Source organism: Elephas maximus, chromosome 4 (assembly GCF_024166365.1).
Source record: "Elephas maximus indicus isolate mEleMax1 chromosome 4, mEleMax1 primary haplotype, whole genome shotgun sequence".
In the NCBI taxonomy this organism is placed as follows: Eukaryota; Metazoa; Chordata; class Mammalia; order Proboscidea; family Elephantidae; genus Elephas; species Elephas maximus.
Genome location: NC_064822.1, coordinates 167397082 through 167417906, shown reverse-complemented (window position 1 = coordinate 167417906; position 20825 = coordinate 167397082). Strand labels below are relative to the sequence as shown.

At 38.1% G+C, this 20825-nt stretch overlaps 1 protein-coding gene across 1 annotated transcript in view; it reads left to right on the top strand.

Annotated features, from left to right (window-relative positions):
- The window catches only part of SLC5A8 (solute carrier family 5 member 8), a 52285-nt gene that overhangs the window by 22825 nt on the left and 8635 nt on the right, over window positions 1-20825 (top strand). The window contains exons 4-12 of the mRNA XM_049884169.1: window positions 392-459; window positions 1477-1631; window positions 3843-3983; window positions 5579-5708; window positions 10203-10291; window positions 12103-12215; window positions 14822-14889; window positions 16717-16803; window positions 19230-19435. Of these exons, the coding sequence (XP_049740126.1) occupies window positions 392-459; window positions 1477-1631; window positions 3843-3983; window positions 5579-5708; window positions 10203-10291; window positions 12103-12215; window positions 14822-14889; window positions 16717-16803; window positions 19230-19435 (1057 nt within the window). The remainder of the gene's footprint in view (window positions 1-391; window positions 460-1476; window positions 1632-3842; window positions 3984-5578; window positions 5709-10202; window positions 10292-12102; window positions 12216-14821; window positions 14890-16716; window positions 16804-19229; window positions 19436-20825) is intronic.

Below are 20825 nucleotides of genomic sequence, written 5' to 3'. Positions count from 1 at the left end.
TGGTAGAATAGTATGTGTATCTGAACCACATCTAATTGGGAGAGATGGTAAATGCCCTTCACACCATCTGGTCTGGACAACTACCTTACAATATCAAGCTGTTTCTTTGCTAAATTATAATACAAATGCTTTTTCCATGTATTCAATCCAGCCATTGTTGGATCTGTGTATGTTATCTGAGGGTAGAAACCATGTCTATTTAACTCATCAAATACAATTTTAAACGCCATTTGTTTTGTGGCATTTTATGAGACATGGACCTAGTTTTAGGCAAGTAGATATAGAGGTAGGTGCCAAATAAATGATATAGCTTTGCCCCTGATAAATTTTTGCAAAGTACTTTTATTATACATGTTTCATGGTTATACATGCATTTTCTTTTCTTCTACAGTCACTGGGTTCGATCTATGGGGTGCAGTAGTGGCAACAGGGGTGGTCTGCACATTCTACTGCACAGTGGTATGTCAAGAACTTTATTTCCCCTTTCCCTCTACCCACTTGCTTTGCAATATTAAAAATTCCCATAGTTGGATGCTGCAAACTCATTTGTTCATACCTATTCTCTTACTCTTAACCTCTCACAGTGTAACTTTTTTGTAAGGAATATTTGGTCTGGGGTAAAATTGGTCCTCAGAAGAACATTGATCATAATGGATTTTTTTTTTCAATCACCTAAACCATTGCAATGTCACCTAATCTGGTCTCCTTCTAATTCATCCATGCACTTGCCAAGTTATTATACCTGTGCTCATATTATTCCTCAACTGACAGATCTATAATCATTTCCCATTGCCTATAGGCAGGAGTGATGGTCAAAATATGTAACCTTGTATTGCATGGGTAATATTATCGTGGGTACTTGCACTTAGCATTGGTGCAGGTCTTATGAGATCCCTGATATTCTAGGACTTAACCTTTTAGTTGCTGGATCCTGTAGAAAATGAGGTCCTCAGGGAGGGGCTGGCTCAACTGGGGTCATAGGGGTTAGGGGGTACACTTGGAGAGTTTTGGGTAGTGGCTAGTACAAGACAATTTTAGTATTTCAACAACTGGTATGACCATTTTGGTGCATATTGGTCAAATATCAGTCCTGCTTATAGGATAAAATCCATGATATTATCTTTTGAAATTTGACTTTGAATTTTCTTCCCAACCATCTCCCCACACCACTCCATTCCACATTATACATCTGGCCATACTCAACACACTGCATACTTTGGCCCTTCTATGCTTTTGTCTATGCTATTTCCTCTGCTGGGAGAACCTTCCCTCTTTACCTGTCCTTATGTATGAAGGCTTAGCTTTTAAATTTATAACCTTCTCTGTGAAGGTTCTCCTGACCTGCTCATCTCTCTTGGGTGTACTTCTGGGCCAAGAGCCATGCTCTTGTCATTTTTTTCCAGCACAGTGACTGATATGTAGATGCTCAATAATGTCTGATAGAAGCTTTCCTCCTAATAATCTTTCCCCTCAAAGGGTGGTCTTAAAGCAGTCGTCTGGACGGATGTTTTTCAAGTTGGGATCATGGTGGCTGGATTTACATCTGTGATTATACGGGCTTCAGTTGTTCAAGGTGGAATGAGCACTATTCTAAGTGATGCCTACAATGGTGGAAGATTAAACTTCTGGAAGTAAGTTATTTACCTCTTGGTTAACAGAACATACCTTTTGCTTTTTCTGTAAAAGCTCTCTCTTTACTGAAATAGTAAGCTTGCGTTAAACAAACAAACCACTAAGGATGCGGTACAGAAGATTGAAGCTAGCAAGTATTCCACCAGTTCTTTAAGGGGTGAAAATGGTCAGATGATGCAAGGTAATTAAGATGGTGCTTCATCCTGGGAAAGGACTTATAGTATAGCAAAAGAGTATTTCTTTCAGATATTAAAGTCTGGAATTGGTTGACGGGTGGAGTGGAATGATAAGGGAAGAGACAATGGGGATAAGAAAAGAAAGCCTCTGATCAAGAGAAAAACACTAAAAGACCTAGTGGTTGCGTTGTTGACGGTTTGTTTCAAGCATCCCATTCAAAAGAATGCCCCAGCAATAGATTATATTATCATTACACATTGTAATTATGTGTAGGCATATTATAATAAAGGAGTCCTGGTGGTGCAGTGCTTAAATGCCCAGCTTGCCAGCCAAAAGTTCTCGAGTTTGCCCCTGCTAGCCACTCCACAGGAGAAAAATGTGGAAGTATGTTTCTGTAAAGATTACAGCATTGGAAACCCATGAGGCAGTCCTACTCTGTCCTATAGGGTTGCTATGAGTCAGAATTGACTTGAAGGCAATGGCTTTGATATATATATATATAGGGTCGCGATGAGTCGGAATTGACTCTACAGCAGTGGGGTTTTTTATTACTTCCAGAGAGTTGACTAGAAAAGTTATGGTTGATGTTTCAAGATGTATACCCACATGATGTAACAGTGAGAGAAAATGTCTTAAACAGCTGTTCAGTTTTCTTAAAGAAAAACCAATGGACAAACTATACATTTCACCCCAAATATACCACCAACATTTAAAAATCATTTAAAACATCTTCCCCTTTGGATCAATGGTGTCATCTTTGTGTCTCATTTTGATCTGGACTGGCATATTTTCTCTTTAAGCAGCCTCACTTAGAGGCAGGCAAGCTGTAACCATTGGCAAGAAGAAAGGAAACCCATTTTGCCCTTGGTGGCTCTCATCTAGTCTTTTGCAAATAGGCATCAAAGTTTGAGAGGAGTTTTCCTGAAATTGTACAGGGCCAATGTGTTCATTTGCAGTAATGCTTTGCAATGAATCAACATCAGCTATTTTTCTAAATAATTTTTTATTTCCTTTTACCACAAGATTCAGATTGCAAGGAAAAGAATAAACCAGTTGGCCAGCTTGAGCCATGTTTTCCATCCCTTGTCTAGGACAGAGCAGCATAAATTGATTGACAGAACTTCAGACCATTTAATGGGGAAATTTTAGTTTCCTCAAAGCAGTCCTTGGGTCAGTGTTACCAGAAGAAAGGGAAATGAATGCCAGGAGGCAGAAACAACTGATGGCCACTCAGGGGACCTTGATTACTCCTGAATCTTCTACCAGTAGGATGGGCTGAGCAGAGAGAGTGTGGAGCCAATCTTTTGTCTGCATGATGACTGTCACTTTATACAAAGAATAGCATATATTTTCTGCAAGATGATCGTCACTTTATACAAAGGGTAGGATATATTGTAGCATTGACTTAGTAGCTTATACATCAATAAGATATTCTAAAAAGTAAAAGATCAGACATTTTTCTGATCTTTCCTTTGAAGATTACCAATCATTAAGTAATAATGAAAAGCCTTATTGTATTTCAAGCTTTTCAAGTGTAGTCCTTATTATTCTGATATGTTTTGAGAATTTAGTGGACAGATATCTGCTCTGGAGTGGAATTATATACACAAAATGCATCAATTTTGTGTTCATTTCAATACCATATCTATTGTTGTGGTGTGCTTCAGAGCCTAGTACTCTGTGTCTGTCTGAGCCTCTCTCTCTCTCTTTTTTTTCTGTCTTATTCTCTTCTCTGTATTATGGCATGGCACACTTGTTTAAACAACTTCCTAAGGTCATAGGAGAAGGATTTATATAGACACTCAGAATGATTAGAACTTCCGTTGTCCCCCAAGCTCATATAGAATCCCCAAATATCTGAAAGGATACATTTTTATTCATTGAACTTATTTTGGAAATATTTATACCTTTTATATTAATTAATAAATATGTATATAAGTGTGTATATATGTATACATTGCTTACTTATAAAAATTTCTGGGAGGGTTTTCCGTTGACAGTTCTGATTTTGTCATCTGTTTCTTTTCATTTAGTTTTGATCCTAACCCTTTGCAAAGACACACATTCTGGACAATTATTATAGGAGGGACCTTCACCTGGACCGGTATCTACGGTGTCAACCAATCCCAGGTGCAGAGATATATTTCCTGTAAAAGCAGAGTCCAGGCAAAAATGTAAGCCAAATTATGGTGTGGGAATTGTTAATAACCATCAGTTATCTTTATGAAAACACTTTCATAAGTCAAGTTTAGCTCAAGTTTAAGTCTTTAGTATCATGAAATTCAAAGAGATAAGTGGTATGCTTAGTTCCATAAGGTTCAAGCAGAGTAAAGTGGTACTGTATGTTTTAGATCAGCTATTTAAAACATATTTAAAAGAATTATTAAGTAAAAAAATCTTACCAAATGAAAAAACATGTATTGTGCATCTGCTTGTATAAGTGACTATGGCACCTGTTGCAGGGAGGGTTCTCCAGGAAGCAGGCTTTGAGATGGAGGCTAGCAGTGCTTGAGTTTATTAGGGACTCAACACCTATGGAAGGAAAGGGAAGGGTGCAAGATTGAGTAGAAGGAGGAATTAGACTGCAATTCAGTTGCAACAAAGGCCTCAGCTGACCCCTTTGGGGAGCTCTGAAGCTAAGACAACTTTTTTGACTTGTCCCAAGTTGGGGTCAGAGGGCTTTATACTCTTGCTTCCACCAGTCATAAGGCAGCGGAGGCATGACCTTGGGGGTGGTGCTTCTTTTCAGTATAGGGTGGTTCATCACCGTGTCCACTGCATCATCACTGGGAAAAAAAAAGCAGCCCCATTAGTGAGAGAAATGTTCACTGTTCAACTGATTGTTAAGACCTAGCATTCAATGATATTAACACCGACAACATCAATAACTACCTGACAACACTCATCTATTACATGCTGAAAACCCTATGGATCACGACAGTCCAATCTACAACTGATCATGGGGATGGCACAGGACCAGGCAACATTTTGTTCCACTGTGCGTGGGGTCGCCATGATTCGAGGGCCGACTCAATGGCAGCTAACATCAAGCACTGTGCTGTAGAATCTATAATATTTCATTTCATCTTATAACTCTGTAAGGTAGGCTTTGTTATCTTTAAGTGTAAATGAAGAAAGTGAGGATCAGAGAGAAGAAATTACTCGCCTAAGGTTACGTATGGTAGAGCCAAGATTTATACTCAGTTATGATTCCAGTGCTATCTTGTCACACACACTGTATATGGTGACACTGAGAAGATTTCTGTCTAAGGAATACATGTTTACTTTTCAAATTTAATGGGTGGTCTAATAAACCATATTTACAACAAGTTTATTGAGTTGTTACATAGATTCTAACAACTTCGAGCAGCTTATCATTGTATTACTTTCAAAAGGAAAGTGCTAATAGTCAGTGCTCTGTTGACTACTAAAATCCTTCCTTTATGACAAGAAGACCTGGAGTATTCTAACCATGCACAGCTGTGAAGCTAACAATACCCTTGGAACTCTGACCAGAAGGATTCACTCATTTAGCGGGAAAACTCCATTTATTCCAAATATTCCCAAATACATTGTTGATTGACATTGTTAGCAGGAGATTAGACTAGAATAGAATAAATGGTGTTTTGATGACAAAAAGATCATGTGCATTTATTTAATGTATGTAGAAATATAATCGTGAGGGTCTCTTCTGTTCATGTAACAATTTTCCTGACCTTTGGAATAGAGATTACAGCTACCATTTGCTGGTTTGTTTTTACCTCCGTAGGTCTCTCTACATCAATCTCGTGGGGCTCTGGACAATCCTCATCTGCTCAGTGTTTTGTGGGCTCGCCCTATATTCCAGGTACCAGGACTGTGATCCTTGGACAGCCAAGAAAGTGTCCGCACCAGACCAGGTTCAGTACCATGTCTTTCTAATAGTGTGTTCAGGACACTCAAGAAGAAGTCATCTCATTATTAGGTGCAAGGAGAGGGAAAAAAGCAAATGGCATAGTATCACCATCTTTACTTTCTAGAAAGCATTGATAAAATTTTATTTTGGTAGGCATTAGCAAAAATGAAAAGGTCCCTGGATAGTGCAAATGGTTTGTGCTCACCTGCTGACCTAAAACCAATTTCTGTTGAGTTGATTCCAACTCATAGCAACTCTATGGGACAGAGTAGATCTGCCCCATAGGGTTTCCAAGAAGTGGCTGGTGGACTTGAATTGCCAATCTTTTGGTTAGCAGCTGTAGCTCTTAACTGCTGTACCACCAGGAATCTTACTAAACTAAAGGCTAAGGGTTTGAATCCACTTAGCAGTGTTGCAGAAGAAGGCCTTGGCAATCTGCCTTTGTAGAGATTACAGCCAAGATAACTCTATGAAGCAGTTCTACTTCTTAACACACAGGGTTGCGATGAGTCAGAATTGACTTGATGACAACAGGCTTGGGATAGCAGGAATGAAGAGTTCTATGTTAAAAATTAAAATATAGAAATACCTGGAAAAATTTCAAGCCATATGCTCTTAAATGGAGATATCTCAAGGCTGGGCATAAGAGTAAACACATATACACCAGAATGCTATAGAACATTTTGTAACTGTTGTTAGATTGCTTTTTTATGAACCGTTTATCTTCCCAACAGGTTTAAAATGATGGAGAAATGGATCTAATAAGTGAACATTTGTTGAGCACCAACTGTGTGATTCTGTGCCAAGAACTTTGCATACTAATTCTCATTTTATAGATAAGGAAATGAGCCTCAGAAAGGTTCTCTAACCTGCCCTAGGTCACACAGCAGATACATATGAATAATTGCTAAGGCTCAACAAATACTATGTGCCAGGCAGTTTTGTAAGTGCTTTATATGAATTTCAAATTTTAATCCTCACCTCTACCCTCCGAGGTAGGTACTATGACTGTCCCCATCTCAGAGGTGAAGAACAGGGGCACAAAGAGGTTAAGTAAGTGAGGTAACCGGTAACCAGCTATAAGTTTGGAGCCAGGATTCAAACCCAGGCAGGCCATTACCAGAATCCTCACTCCAAAACTCTGTGCCATATTGTTGTTAGCTGCTATGGAGTTGGCCCGATTCATGGTGACCCTGTGCACAACTGAACTAAATGTCACCTAGTCCTGCGGGTAAGACTGTTGTGATCCATAGGATTTTCATTGGCTGATTTTTGGAAGTAGATTGTCAGGCCTTTCTTCATAGTGTGTCTAACTCTGGAAGCCCTGCTGAAACCTGTCCAGCAGCATACAACAACAAAAAAACAACCCTTCAAGTCGATTCCAACTCCTAGCGACCCTGGAGGGCTTCCGAGGCTGTAAATCTCTACGGGAGCAGACTGCCACATCTTTCTCCGAAGGAGCTGCTGGTGGTTTCGAACCGCCAAACTTTCACTTAGCAATCGCTTTAACCACTGTGCCACCAGGGCTCCTTTCAGCATTATAGCAACATGAAAGCCTCCGCTTATAGACGGGAGTGGCTTGTAGGAGGTACATTGGCTGGGAATTGAACCCAGGTCTCTGTCTTTCAAAAAGTGTGGCTAGAATTCAAATCCAGGACTACCTGACTTTAAGCCTAAGTCTTGTTCTCAGTGTCCTTGCCAAAATTATTTTCTATGACTTCCTTGTAAGTCAAGTGCCTGGGGCACTAATTAGAATGCAGATAAACTGAATATTATGGTAGTGCAAATGCAGCATATATTGCCGGGAAAAGACAATACTGGGAAATTAGAAAATGAAAGCATGGATGAGCTGTGTTTCTCAACTCTATCTTAACCTAAGTTGTCTTTCTGATAAACACCGGCTTCCTACTCTCTCAGAGAATCCAAGAATCATGTTTACTCTGAAGATGGAGCTCTCTTCTATTATATTCCCTCTAATCAAGAATAGTTCGTGATTTTTGTCAATCTGTTGTCAGTGGTTTGTATTATGAAGACAATAGGGATTTTTAAAAATGCTTCTGTCTTAGTTACCCAGTGCTGCTATAACAGAAATACTCCGAGTAGATGGCTTCAACAAACAGAACTTTATTCTCTCATAGGCTGATAGGCTAGAAGTCCAAATTCAGGGTTTCAGCTTCAGGGAAAGGCTTTTTCTGATGGCTCTGGAGGAAGGTCCTTGTCATCAATCTTCCCCTGGAACAGGAATTTCTCAGTGCAGGAATCCTGGGTCCAAAGGACACACTGCACCTGGCACTGCTTTCTTGGTGGTTTGAGGTCCCCATGTCTCTCTGCTCACTTCTCTCTTTTATGTCTCAAAAGAGATTGATTTAAAACACAATCTAATCTTGTAGATTGAGTCCTGCTTCATTAACATAATTTCTTCTAATCCTGCCTCATTAACATCATAGAGGTAGGATTTATAACACATAGGAAAATCACATCAGATGACAAAATGGTGGACGATCACACAATACTGGGAATCCATGGCCTAGCTAAGTTGCCACACATTTTGAGGGGGACACAATTCAATCTGTAACAGCTTCTAATATACTTTCCCCCTACTCTGGGTAGAAAAATCCCTACAATGTCCTCCCCTCGAGAATCCTTGTCATAGAGTGCATTCAGGGTGTGTTGCCTGCACGCCTCTATCACTTGTTGTAGTTAGGTGCCATCAAGTTGTTTCCTACTCATAGCGACCCTACGTAAAACAGAATAAAACTGCTCGGCCCTGTGCCATCCTCACATTTGTTGTTACGCTTGAACCATCACTCAGAGAAAGCAAAACCAAACCAGTTGCTGATGATTCTGACTCCTAGCAATCAATCGCTTAGAGAGTACATGCTAAATTTTCCAGAGACTTTCCTCCTAACTGGATGGTTGCAGTCTTGTGTTGTCAGTTAACGAATTACTTTAATTAATCTTTCACTGGGGATACAAATGCAAATAAGATAGTCAGCGGGAGATGAGGCCAGAGCCCTAGGTTTATCCTGAGGAGAGCAAAGATGTTTCTGCTACACTCTGCTAGAGCTTACCCTGAGGAAGCAGGGCTTGTGCCTAGCTAGAGTTTTGCTATTTTCCTGCCACTTAGTCTTACCTCATTGAAGCTACCTATACATGTGGGGGCCATTCACAGTATGAAATATTATACCAAAGGCTTTTGAAAATGTTGAGGACCTGGTAGGTACAGGATTTTGGATGTCGTTATAATACTACTGATGGCAGCTTTACTATTGCTTGGGTGTGGAATTCTGCTTAAAGTTTTAATACTGCTTGAACTTTTAAGACTTCCTGGGAGATTTGGACCTTGACCTTGGGGAAATGTGGTGCTCTCTTTTTCTGAGGATAAAGAGTTAGTAAGCTTTGGAGGTGGAAACCCTGCAGGTGTAGTGGTAAAGTGCTACAGCTGCTAACCAAAGATCGGCAGTTTCAATCCACCAGGCGCTCCTTAGAAACTCTATGGGGCAGTTCTACTCTGTCCTACAGGGTCACTATGAGTCTTAATTGACTTGATGGCCATTTTTTTTTTTAAGCTTTGGAGAAAATGCAGAAAGCACTTGTAAAACAACCCAATGCAGAGTCTTGTGATAGTGGAGGATGTTCTTCTCTATCCATATTGTTAAATGAAATCAAATAGGTAGTGAAAGCTATTAAGACAGGACATGCCATCCATCGTCACCATGGGAAAATAATAAGGCTTCAGTGCAAATGGGAGGACACTTTTATGGAAAATTGTCCACTTAGGACTTTTGAATCAAAAATTAATTTTGCAGAAAGACTGCCGTATAAGATAGTCCTGAAGTCACATATCCACCTGTCCTTCATTTAATATGTATTTAAAAAAAAAAAATCAAAAAGCAAGTTGGGATCCGGAACTTTTAAAAAGAAGCCAGTTCCAGGGTTTTCCTTCAGTCACTCTCCACTTATCACTGTGTCTCACTCTACACGCAACTATAATCCAGTCTTCAGTCTTGAGCTGTGACAGAAGTTTACAAAGATGGCCTTAAGACATCAAGTAAATTTTAATTAAGTGACTGCTGTTTACTTAAGCACAAAGGTGCGTAAAGTACTCCCTTAAAAAAATGATTTATTATTCCAAAGAGGGATAACATCTACCTTTGAGCATTTACTCTATCCCATATAATATACTAAGAGCTTTATATATATTATCTAACTTAACCTTTATAGCAATTCTGTGGTATTATTGATATCATTATGGCTGTTTTACAGATAAGAAACCAAGGCTGAGAGAAAATAAGTAGCAGAATCTTTCTGAATCCAAAGCTTGAACCCTTAACCACTGTGCCATTGGTTTCTTTGAGTGTTACCAGTTAAAGAGTTGAATTTTAGGTATTTGGAAACTTCATTTATATGGAATAGCTTCCTTCTGTTCTTGAAGGACACGAGATAAATTGTATCCAGTAGCAGATAGTGCTTGGAAGTAAATTTTGGAATTTTTCAGCTCATGCCTTATATGGTCCTGGACATTCTGCAAGATTACCCAGGACTTCCTGGACTCTTTGTGGCCTGCGCTTACAGTGGAACACTAAGGTATGAACTGTGATACTAGTGGTTTTGCTATTGGGATTTTTCTTTTTTTTATTGGATACTGCGTCAGTTTCTTAGCTCTGCTGTAACACAAACAGCTCAAGTGGGTGGTTTTAACAAACAGGAATTTATTTTCTCATACTTTAAGAGGCTAGAAGTCCAAAATCAGGGCACCATCTCAAGGGGAAGGCTTTTTCTCTCTGTAGTCTCTTCTGTTCCTCGGTTCCCTGGTGTTCTTCATGTGACATGTATCTTCCACTCCATTTGTACTTCCTCTGTGCCCAATCAGTTTGGTTTATACCTCCAAGGTGATTGGTTTAAAACATACCGTATATTGCTAATAGTCTCATTAACATAACAAAGAAAGTCCTATTCCCAAATGGGATTATATCCACAGGTATAGGGGTTTAGGATTTACAACACATATTTTGGGGAGACATAATTCAATCCATAACAGATACTTTCTAAGATAAGACTGAATTCTGAAAATGGGCAAAGATGAACCAAATTAGGCAATCTACATTTATTACCCCATATAATTGCTCTGTAGGTCTATCTCTTATCTCTAGGCTAGGATCCCGTCATATTCAGCCTCATTTTTAACTAGGTCTCTGCTGTCTAATACATTATCACATATCCTATAGGGTCACAATAATGATGATCGGTTGATAATACTTTTATTGATTCTCAAAAATGGGTGCCTAAAGTTTTTGTTTAAAATGTTTGTGTGGCTAAAGCTTGGTCAACTGGAAAGTTAGAATTAACTCTCCTATTTCCACAGTGAATAATATACACAGTCCAGAAAATCTTGTTTCTTGATTCAACTTGTTCATTTCACTTATACATTCCTTCCTGTGTTTGCTCCAGATGATTATTATTATTGATATTTACAGCATATATTAATGAGGCCCAGGAAATTAATATTATTGACATTTATGGAGTATTTTTTTTTTTTTTTAGTTAAGGCTTAGGGCAGTCTTTTCTATGCACAAAGATAAATATGTTTTAAAGTTGCTATATGATCATACCAAGTAACCGAGGCAGATTCTTTCTGCAGACACTGACAATTCACCGCAAAATGGAAGTAACATTTATCTTTCACCTTTTACCATCAAGATGTTGCCCAAATCATTCTTGGTTGATACCAGCTTCCAGGAGGAGGATGCTGTAATCATTAATAACAACACAGTAGAAATCTGTTTATATCTTAACAGTGACAATTTGTTTCCCCCCCTTCTCATTCCCTTTTAAGTGTTCTTTTTAAAAAAGATTTTATTTATTTTTGGTGGCAATATACACAACCAAACATATATCCATTCACAATTTCTACATGAACAATTCGGTAACATTGATTTCATGCTTCTCATTGTGTTACCATCCTATCTCCACCCATATCGCATCATCACCATTAATTTAGGCTCTCTGCCCCTTAAAGTTCTCATCCGTACTTTAGATTAACTGTTACCAGTTCATCCTTATGTAGATAATTCTTTAAAGAACACTATGCTTGAGGCAAATATTCTTTTTTAGTGGGGCTAAACTGGAGTTTAGTTTACCGATAGCTTCATGAGGTAGTTTTGGTTAGAAGGTTTAAAGATTATTTCCAGGCATTAGAGTCATGGTTTCCTCCAGTTTCAATGGATCCAGTAAGTCTGGTTTCCATATGAGTTTGAAGTTCTTTTCCATGCTCTTTCTCCTTTTAATCCTTTAATCAGGATTCACTGATTGGGTCCTTGATCAAAATGTTCAGTAATGGTAGGTAACTGGGCACCATCCATTTCTTCTTAAAGTTAACGCATTGTTTTCCCTTACAGCACCGTGTCCTCCAGTATTAATGCCTTAGCAGCAGTCACTGTGGAAGATCTAATCAAACCTCGCTTCAGATCACTCTCAGAAAAGTCCCTGTCTTGGATTTCCCAAGGAACAAGTAAGTTTCTATTTGCACAGAGAGATGACTTTTAGAGATACAATAAATTCTTTTCCACTGAACATATCAAGTAGGAACCTCTGGGTGTATATGTGTATACCCACATGCATGCCTATGGCAATACAGATGGGACCATATTTGCATCGTAGATCTGGGAGACACTTCAAACAATTAATTGCCAGTGGACAATTTTCCTGTTTGGCTGTCCTTCCTTCCTACATTTTTCCTATCCCAAATCCATACTAAAATTCTTGGCCACAAGAAAAGAATCAGACCTTTCCTGTCTCACCTTTAGTCCATGGGTCTAAGAAATATCCTTAGTTTGGAAGCCAGAGCCACACTTTTTCTATATTACCTAAGAGGGTACTGTCAGTTTCAGGTATGTAGTCTGTACGCCTGAACTGAAGACAAACAGTGTTATGATTTTTGACCCCTGGCGATTGTCTGCTTTTTCTGCTTACGAAGAGTATCCTGGTGATGGTCTATAAAATTGTGCAGCGAATGATCAACTTCCACTTTTAGATTTTAAACCATGTTAGGGGTTAAATGCCAGTTGAATGGAAAGGTTTAAGGTCCTCCAGTTCCTATATGTCCCAAATGTAATATCTGTCTCAAGGAAATCTGACTAGTATACTTCGTTCTAACATCTTGGGTATAAGTGTTTTTCAATGGATGGCTAACAAATTTATTTCTGACAAAAATCTTTAACCTTAGCACAAGGACACTAATAGACTGTCAAAGAAATAGCAAATAATTCTGTGTATCATTGCCATGGTTGTGGCCTGGAATAAGTACTTAATTTATACTCTTCAAAAAAAACAAAACCCATTGCTGTTGAGTCGATTCCAATTCATAGTGACCCTATAGAACAGCGTAGAACTGCCCCATGTGTTTTTCCAAGGAGTGACTCATGGATTTGAACTGCTGACCTTTTGGTTACCAGCCAGACACTGCTTAACCACTGTACCACCAGGGTTCCTTATATTCTTCAATGCCTTCTATATTTAAATAGCAATGCATTATTTTATTATATACCCAGTGTAACCCTGGAACATAATTTCAGAATTATGCTGTATTTCCTAAAGAGTATTTAGATTGGCTTATTTCAGGATTATTGAAGCTGTATGGTCTAGCAGAATGAGCAGAAGTTTTTGTTGCTAGGCCGAATCCTGCCCCATCAGTGTACTAGCTGTATAGCCTTGAAAGAACCCAATAAGCCATTTAAGCCTCTGTTTCTTCATATGGAAAATGTGAACAATAATATTCACCTTACAGGGTTATTATGAGGTTTAGAGATAATGCATATGAAGTGAGAGGCACTAATTGGCGTTCAAGCAATGATGTTGATGATGATTAATAACAAATCAATGCTGCTAGTATAGATGAGATTTTCAGTTATGTGGAAGGGTTGTATAAAATTATTATCTTGATTGATGTGCAGTGAAGACATATAGAAGAACATGGCTGATGATTTGAGTGTGTTTCCAAAAACTTTGAATATCAAAAAACACGATGGTCATCTTTCAACGATCTACCAAATGGAGAAGAATCAAACTAAATATGTTGGAAATACTGTTTATATTAGCACTGGGAGCATAAGAGCTTAAGAGCTCCTTGCTAAATATAAGGTTTTCCTTTGAGTGCATTAAGGTTATTTAGCCAATATACTTAACAACTTCAGATTTGTGTGAGTGCTAGAGCAAGTAAAACAGGAACAACAACATAAAGACTGCACTAATTTTGTGATGAGCAAATTTCTCATTCATTTTTTCTGTATTTTGAATTTTGAGTGTAGAGAACATATTGGCTGATTTCAGTTTTTTTTTTTTTTTTTTTTTTTTACCAATTGCTATTCTTTAAGAATAAAGTTTAGTTTGGGTAATTTTGCCTATAAATTAAAAAGTAAACATGGATCCTGGAAAAAATCTGAAAAATACTAAAAGTCAAAAGAGGAAAAAAGAAAAAAAATCCATAATCTGAACACCAGTGGTGGCTTTAGAATTTCTATAAAGAAGTGACTTGGGGGAAGCAAGTGGGTACAAGGGAGACTACAATACTTGTCTTGAAGCTGCCTTTGTTAGTTTCATAGGAGAGGCTTTGGGGGTGCTGTAGAGTGTAGGAGGGGACTAAAGATCCCAAACCATCCCTTGTTGTGGTCATTGCTACTTCCCAGGAGAAATGAATGCTTTAAGTGGCAAGGGTCTAATTTCTGACTTTTATCATTGCAGCCATTGTTGTACAGAGCAATGCTGAATTATGTCTTAGTTTCTGTAGACTGGAAACAGAAAACTGAGCCTTCCTGTATAGACAAATGTTTACAGAGGATTAGATTAAAAACACAATAGTTCTTCCTTTTTAAATCCCTATAGTTACATAACCTAATGTTGTAACTAATTCTGGCCATAATGTAAGGGTTTTATTTGTCCCCTTTGCACACTGCTGATCCTGTAGAAAAACACCCCCCTTTTTAGGGCTCTGATGCATATAGCCATTCTTTACTATAGTCCTATTATTTACTTTGAATCAAAGGCATGATAGCTTATGCTACTGAGAATTCTAATTCTCTGGGCCTGGACCTTACACTGCCCTTTATGTTGTCCACCTAGGCGTGCTATTCGGAGCTCTGTGTATTGGAATGGCCGCTCTGGCATCACTAATGGGAGCTTTGTTGCAGGTAAGAGCTGATGGTTTGAGTCACAATCTATATATTTTTTTATGTTAATGTGACCATCCCTCCAGACCTCTGTCTATAGATAGCTACACGTAAACATATCACAGGACAGAGATGACTAAATTATTTTTCTTTCTTTACCTTTTAAATTAAACTTTCTATTTCGAGATAATTGTAGATTCACATTCACTTGTAAGAAATAATACAGACAGATCTCGTATACCTTTTATTCAGTGTCCTTCAATGGTAACATCTCAAAAACTTGTAGTATGATATCATGACCAGGAAATTGACATTGACACAATCAAGACAGAGAACATTTATATCAATGCAATGATTCCTCATATTGCCTTTTCATAGCCATGTCCATTTCCCTCCCACATTTACCCCCTCTCTTGACTCTTGGCGGTCACTTATCTGTTCTCCATTTCTGTAATTTTGTCATGTCAAGAACATTGTGTAAATGGAATCATATAGTATGTAACCTTTGGGATTGACTTTTTTCACTCAGCATAATTCTCTGGAGATACATCTGGGTTGTGCTGTATATTCCGTTCCATGTAAAGTTTAAAATAATCTTGTCTAGGAGCCCTGGAGGCTCAGTGGTTAAGGGCTTGGCTGCTCCAATCTACCAGCCACTCCTCGGAAACGCTATGGGGCAGCTCTACTCTGTCCTATAGGGTCGCTATGAGTTGAAATTGACTCAGTGGCAATGGGAATATCTACAAAAAGTCTTGCTTGGATTTTGATTGTATTGTATTAAACCTGCATATGAATTTGGGAGGAATTGACATTCTGAAGACATTGAGTCTTCTAATCCATGAACATATGTCTCTGTATTTATTTAGATGTTCTCTGATTTCTTTCATTAGCATTGTGTAATTTTCAGCATGCATATAAGTCCCATATATATTTTGTTATATTTACACCTAAATATTTCATTTTGTAGGAGATTATAAATAATACCCATTTTGTAATTTCATTGTTCATGTGTTCATTGGTAATACATAGAAATACAATTGTTTTTTGTATGTTTGTCTTGCATCCCGTGACCTCGATGAATTCACTTATTAGTTTTGGAAGTTTTTGTTTTGTTTTTTTTTATCGTATATGCCTTGGAATTTTCTACACAGACAATCATATCCTCTGCAAATAGGGACAGTTTTATTTCTTCTTTTTGATCTGTATGCCTTTTATTTCTTTTTCTTGTCTTACTGCACTAGCTACAAGTTTCAACATTACATTGAGTAGGAGTGGTGAGAGCCAACATTTTGCCTTGTTCCTGATCTTAAGGGGAAGGCATTCTGTCTTTCATCAATAAGTTGATATTTTTTAAAAATTGTGTTTTTCATTCTAGTTCCATTCTTGGGCAATCAAACCAGGTATGGCAGCTGGGTTTCATCACTATCTCTGGTCACTAAGCATTACTTATCTGCAGTCTTGTTTTGAGGAGGATTTGAGACTACCAAAATACAAAGGGGTGCTGTGATCGATTATTAATGTCTGCAAGAACAAGGCTGAGAGGAGGGGTGTCATTCTTGACTTACACATTCATTCAGTAGGTTCCCATTACATTGTGATTCTCTACCTTTTTTTGCATTTTGCTGCCTTTTGGGGGTATAATTCAAGGAACAGAGGGATGCTTGAGACTCAGGCAGAAATTTCCGATTTCTAATTACCACTTTGCCAATGACAAGGCTGCCGTGAATAAAACTACGATTTTCAGGAGTAGCCTGAATGGTTTCAATCCTCATTTTGGTGAAATTACTTTGAAACATTTTAACTTTGGATTTGAGATTGCTAATCTCTGGCTTTTTATTGTTTTTGTAGGCAGCACTCAGTATATTTGGCATGGTTGGTGGACCTCTTCTGGGCTTGTTTTCTTTGGGCATTTTGGTTCCTTTTGCCAACTCAACTGTAAGTATAAAGAATGAATATGTGTAAATCTTACTTTCCCAATTATAGTAGCAGCTCTACATTTTTTTTTTTTTGTAAAGTTATGATTCATTTGAGATCTGTCACTAGTGACTTTTCTTGATGACTTAAGTTACCCACTGACTTTGTTGGGGTGTACAATGAAGTCCTATACACTGAGACCCGACAAGCGTGAAGACAAATGGGAACTGACAAAATAATTTAATGCAATTTTAAATACCCAAAATACAATTAAAGGGGCAACTGTTTTTTGTGCAGTTATCTTTTTCCTTTAAAAATTAATAGCTAGGATTTAAAGAAAGGAGATTGACAGGCTCAGGTACAAGAGATTTAAAACAATGGAGCTGAGAGTTCCTGTTAATAGGGTATAGCAAAGAGAAGCAATAAGATTTGGCCAGAAAGTTTCTACTCCTGCTATTTAATACTATGGCTCCCATAACATGGTTCTAGCCCCCAAAAAGTGATCATAATTGAGAATAATATCCAGAAAGAGGAAATATCACTGTTCCTCCACATAGACATACATATCTGTACTATGCAAAACTATGAAATTGTGTTTGGAATAAATGAAATTGGAACAGTTTTGCTGCAAGCCAGGAGAAAATCTCTGGTTCAGTCTTGCTATAAAATGCAGTTCGGGAAAAACTTTTAATGTATGTACAGTTGTGGTCAGATGTAGAAGAACCATGGAACTTGGCTTTATGTTCAGAATTCCATTCTCCTCGTAATGCATTACTAGAATTGGCAAGGCAGATACTAATAACAGATATATTGTTATTATTATTATTAATTATTAATGGAAAGTCATATTAGAAGCTAGTTTGGTAGAAATTAATCACAATGAAAGACAGTGGTTTGTGTTCACCGCAAGTGTAATAATTTGTTGAGTGTTCAAAAAAAAAAAGTCAAGTTAAAAAAAATTTTTTTTTTGACATTTACTGCCACACAAAATGTCTCCAGAAGAGCTGTAGCTGTAGCCTCCCTTTTTGAGGGAGTAAGAATATTATTATTCCTGTGATAAGAAGGTACCTCTTTTTACTATTTCCAAGGTTTTCACCAGCAGAACATTTACCCTTCCATAAGAGTGGGTTTTTAAGAGTGGACACCCTTCCTCCCTCCTTCTCTTCTTCCCTCCCTTCCTTCTTTTGTTCTCTCACCCTCTTTTCCTTTCTCTCTCTCATTCATTTGTTCATTCAACAAATATTTATGTGCTGAACACTGTCATGGGATTAGTGAGCACTGAGTATTTCCACTATGGTGGAGTTTATAATTTTGTGGATTTTTGATCCAGCCCTGTGTAATACTGAGAGTAGCATCAACTGGCCACCCTACCATTCTAATCTCACTTAAAAATATTTATTGTGTACCTGTTATATGCCTATCACTGTAGTAAGTGTTGGGATACCAAAAGTAAAGAAATTCTGCTTTCAAGGAGATCTCAGCTTAATGAAAAAGCTTGCAGTCCTTGCCCCCCAGTATAAATCCTCTGACCTTGTCAGCAGACTTCTTGCTGTTCCATCAACACACCATTATTTTTCCTATCTTATGATTTTGCTTATGCTCCTCCCCTTATCTCAACACTCTTTTGGTTCCTCTTTATCTGGAACCTGAGGCTCAGGCTGCCCTGTCTGATTATTATTCTTAAAAGAAGTGGGAAAATTTCACCATAAAGAAAAGAGCTTCCCAGCTGAAGGGAATAGAGCTTAAATCATTCAAGGGCTGGAAGAACACCTGAAAAGGGATGGATCTGAGTCTTCAAAATCAAGAAACCCTTTAGAGAGGACAGCTTGCCAAGTTCTCCCCTCTCCATCTCCATTTATCTGTAGAAATACTCAGTTTGGTTGGCGGTACTATTGCTATCATTTGTAAAACTTGCTTACTACTTTTTCTTTTAATTGTCCAGTAGCACAATTACCATCTACCATATTGTTTGGTATAGAGATAAACTCTGTGTATGCTTTCTTTTTCATAGTCTTTTGCTCATATGGCATGACATTTGTTCACAGATTAAATGAAAAGAGAGAAAATAATTGCTGTGGGGTCAACTACATGGCTGTTGTAATTACTAGGGTGTGAAGAGATGAGGGGGCCAGAACAGAGTGCTGGCCGTGGAAACAGTGGAAGAAATGGGAGGAGGAGATGTTTGAAGTGTAAAACAGGCAGGAATCGGCAATTGACTGGATGAGAATATGAAAAGGGACATGGAGTTACAGTCTCCAGGGCCCTGGGCTGTGAAACCAGGGTCCTAATGTGCCCTTGACAAGAGGTGGGGCTTTTGGGCGGGGGAGTGGCTTTAGGTGGGAAGTTGGTAAACTTGACTTGGACCATGTTGAGTTTAACCTTCCAACGTTGATTGCTATCTCAAAGCAGACAATTGTCTTTCTTTTAAAAGCACTCTTGTTTGGCAGGGAGCACTTGTTGGTCTGATGGCTGGATTTGCCATTTCTCTGTGGGTTGGGATTGGAGCTCAGCTTTATCCTCCACTTTCTGAAAGAACTATGCCATTACGCCTTGAAACCTATGGCTGTAACAGCACTTCCAATGTGACGGATTCGTTGGCGGCCACAGAAATGCCATTTTCTACTAGTGCTTTTCAAGTATACAACGTTGCAAGGTATTGAATTAAGTTTTATAACGTCATTTAAAAAAAAAGTATGTGACAGATAGAGAACTCCAGATGCTTTAAAATTTTATTGTGGTAAAATATGTATAACAAAATTTGCCGTTTTATCCATGTTTAAGTGTACAATTTTGTGGCATTAATTACATTGACAATGTTGTGTAACCATCACCACCGTCTGTTTTCAAAACTTTGTCATTACCCCAAGCAGAAACTCTGTATCCGTCAAGCAATAACTTCCCATTCTTTCCTCCCGGCAGCCCCTGGTAACCTCTAGTATACTTTCTGCCTCTATGAATTTGCCTGTCTAGATATTTCATATAAGTGGAATCATGCAATATTTGTCCTTTTGTGTCTAGCTTATTCCACTTAGCATAATGATTTGAAGGGTCGTCTATGTTATAGCATGTGTCTAGAACTTCTACTACAAAGGTGAAAAGAAGTGATAATAGAAGACATCTTGTCTTATTCCTGATATTGTGGTGAGGGTGGAAACAGGAGGAAACTTTTAAAATTTCACCATTAGTATGATGTAGAATTTTGTAGATATTCATTACCAGATAAAGAAAGTTCCCTTCTATCCCTGGTTTCTGAAGAGGTTTTTTCCATGAATAGGTGTGGAATTTTATCAACTACCTTTTCTGAATCTATTGAAATGCTTACATAATTTTTCTCCTTTATTCTGCTTCTGTGATGAATTATATTGGTTTATTTTCAAACATTAAACAACCTTTTCATTACTATAGTAAGCCTATTTTTTGATATATTACTTTTTAAATAAATTACTGAATTTGATTTGTTATTTTTTTCTAGGTTTTTTGCATCTATATTACTGAGAGTTGAATGGCCTTTAATTTTCTTTTCTAATAATTTCTCTGTGAGGTTTTATTATTGAGGTTATTTTGGGCTCGTAAAGTGAGTTGGGAATTGTCTGTTAGTTCTATCAGTTATTTCTTTGATTGTGGATTTGTCTATTTCTCCATTTAGTTATGCCAGGTTTTGCTTTACATATTTTGAGGCTTTGTTATTAGGGGCATTCAAGTTTAGAATTTCTATGTCTTCCTGGTGGATTGATCCTTTTGTCATTCAGAAACGTTCCTCTTATGGGTGTCCTGGGATGCTGTGTTCTGCTGAGATGCCCAACAAATGGCAAATGCCTCAAGGGGAAAAGCCGTGGAAGGAAGTCAGGCTCACCTCATGTGTTTCCCTTCTCTCTGGGATCCTGGCCTCTCAATTTCTCATTGTCTTGATTGGTCAGATGCCTTCAAGCATGCCCTACCACTCAGTTTCTATATATTGTTCTCAGTGAAATGGTTGGTCTAAATAAAGCTATTATTTCAAAGCTGAAAGTGGAATCCTACAGCAAACTTAAAAAAAAAAAGTT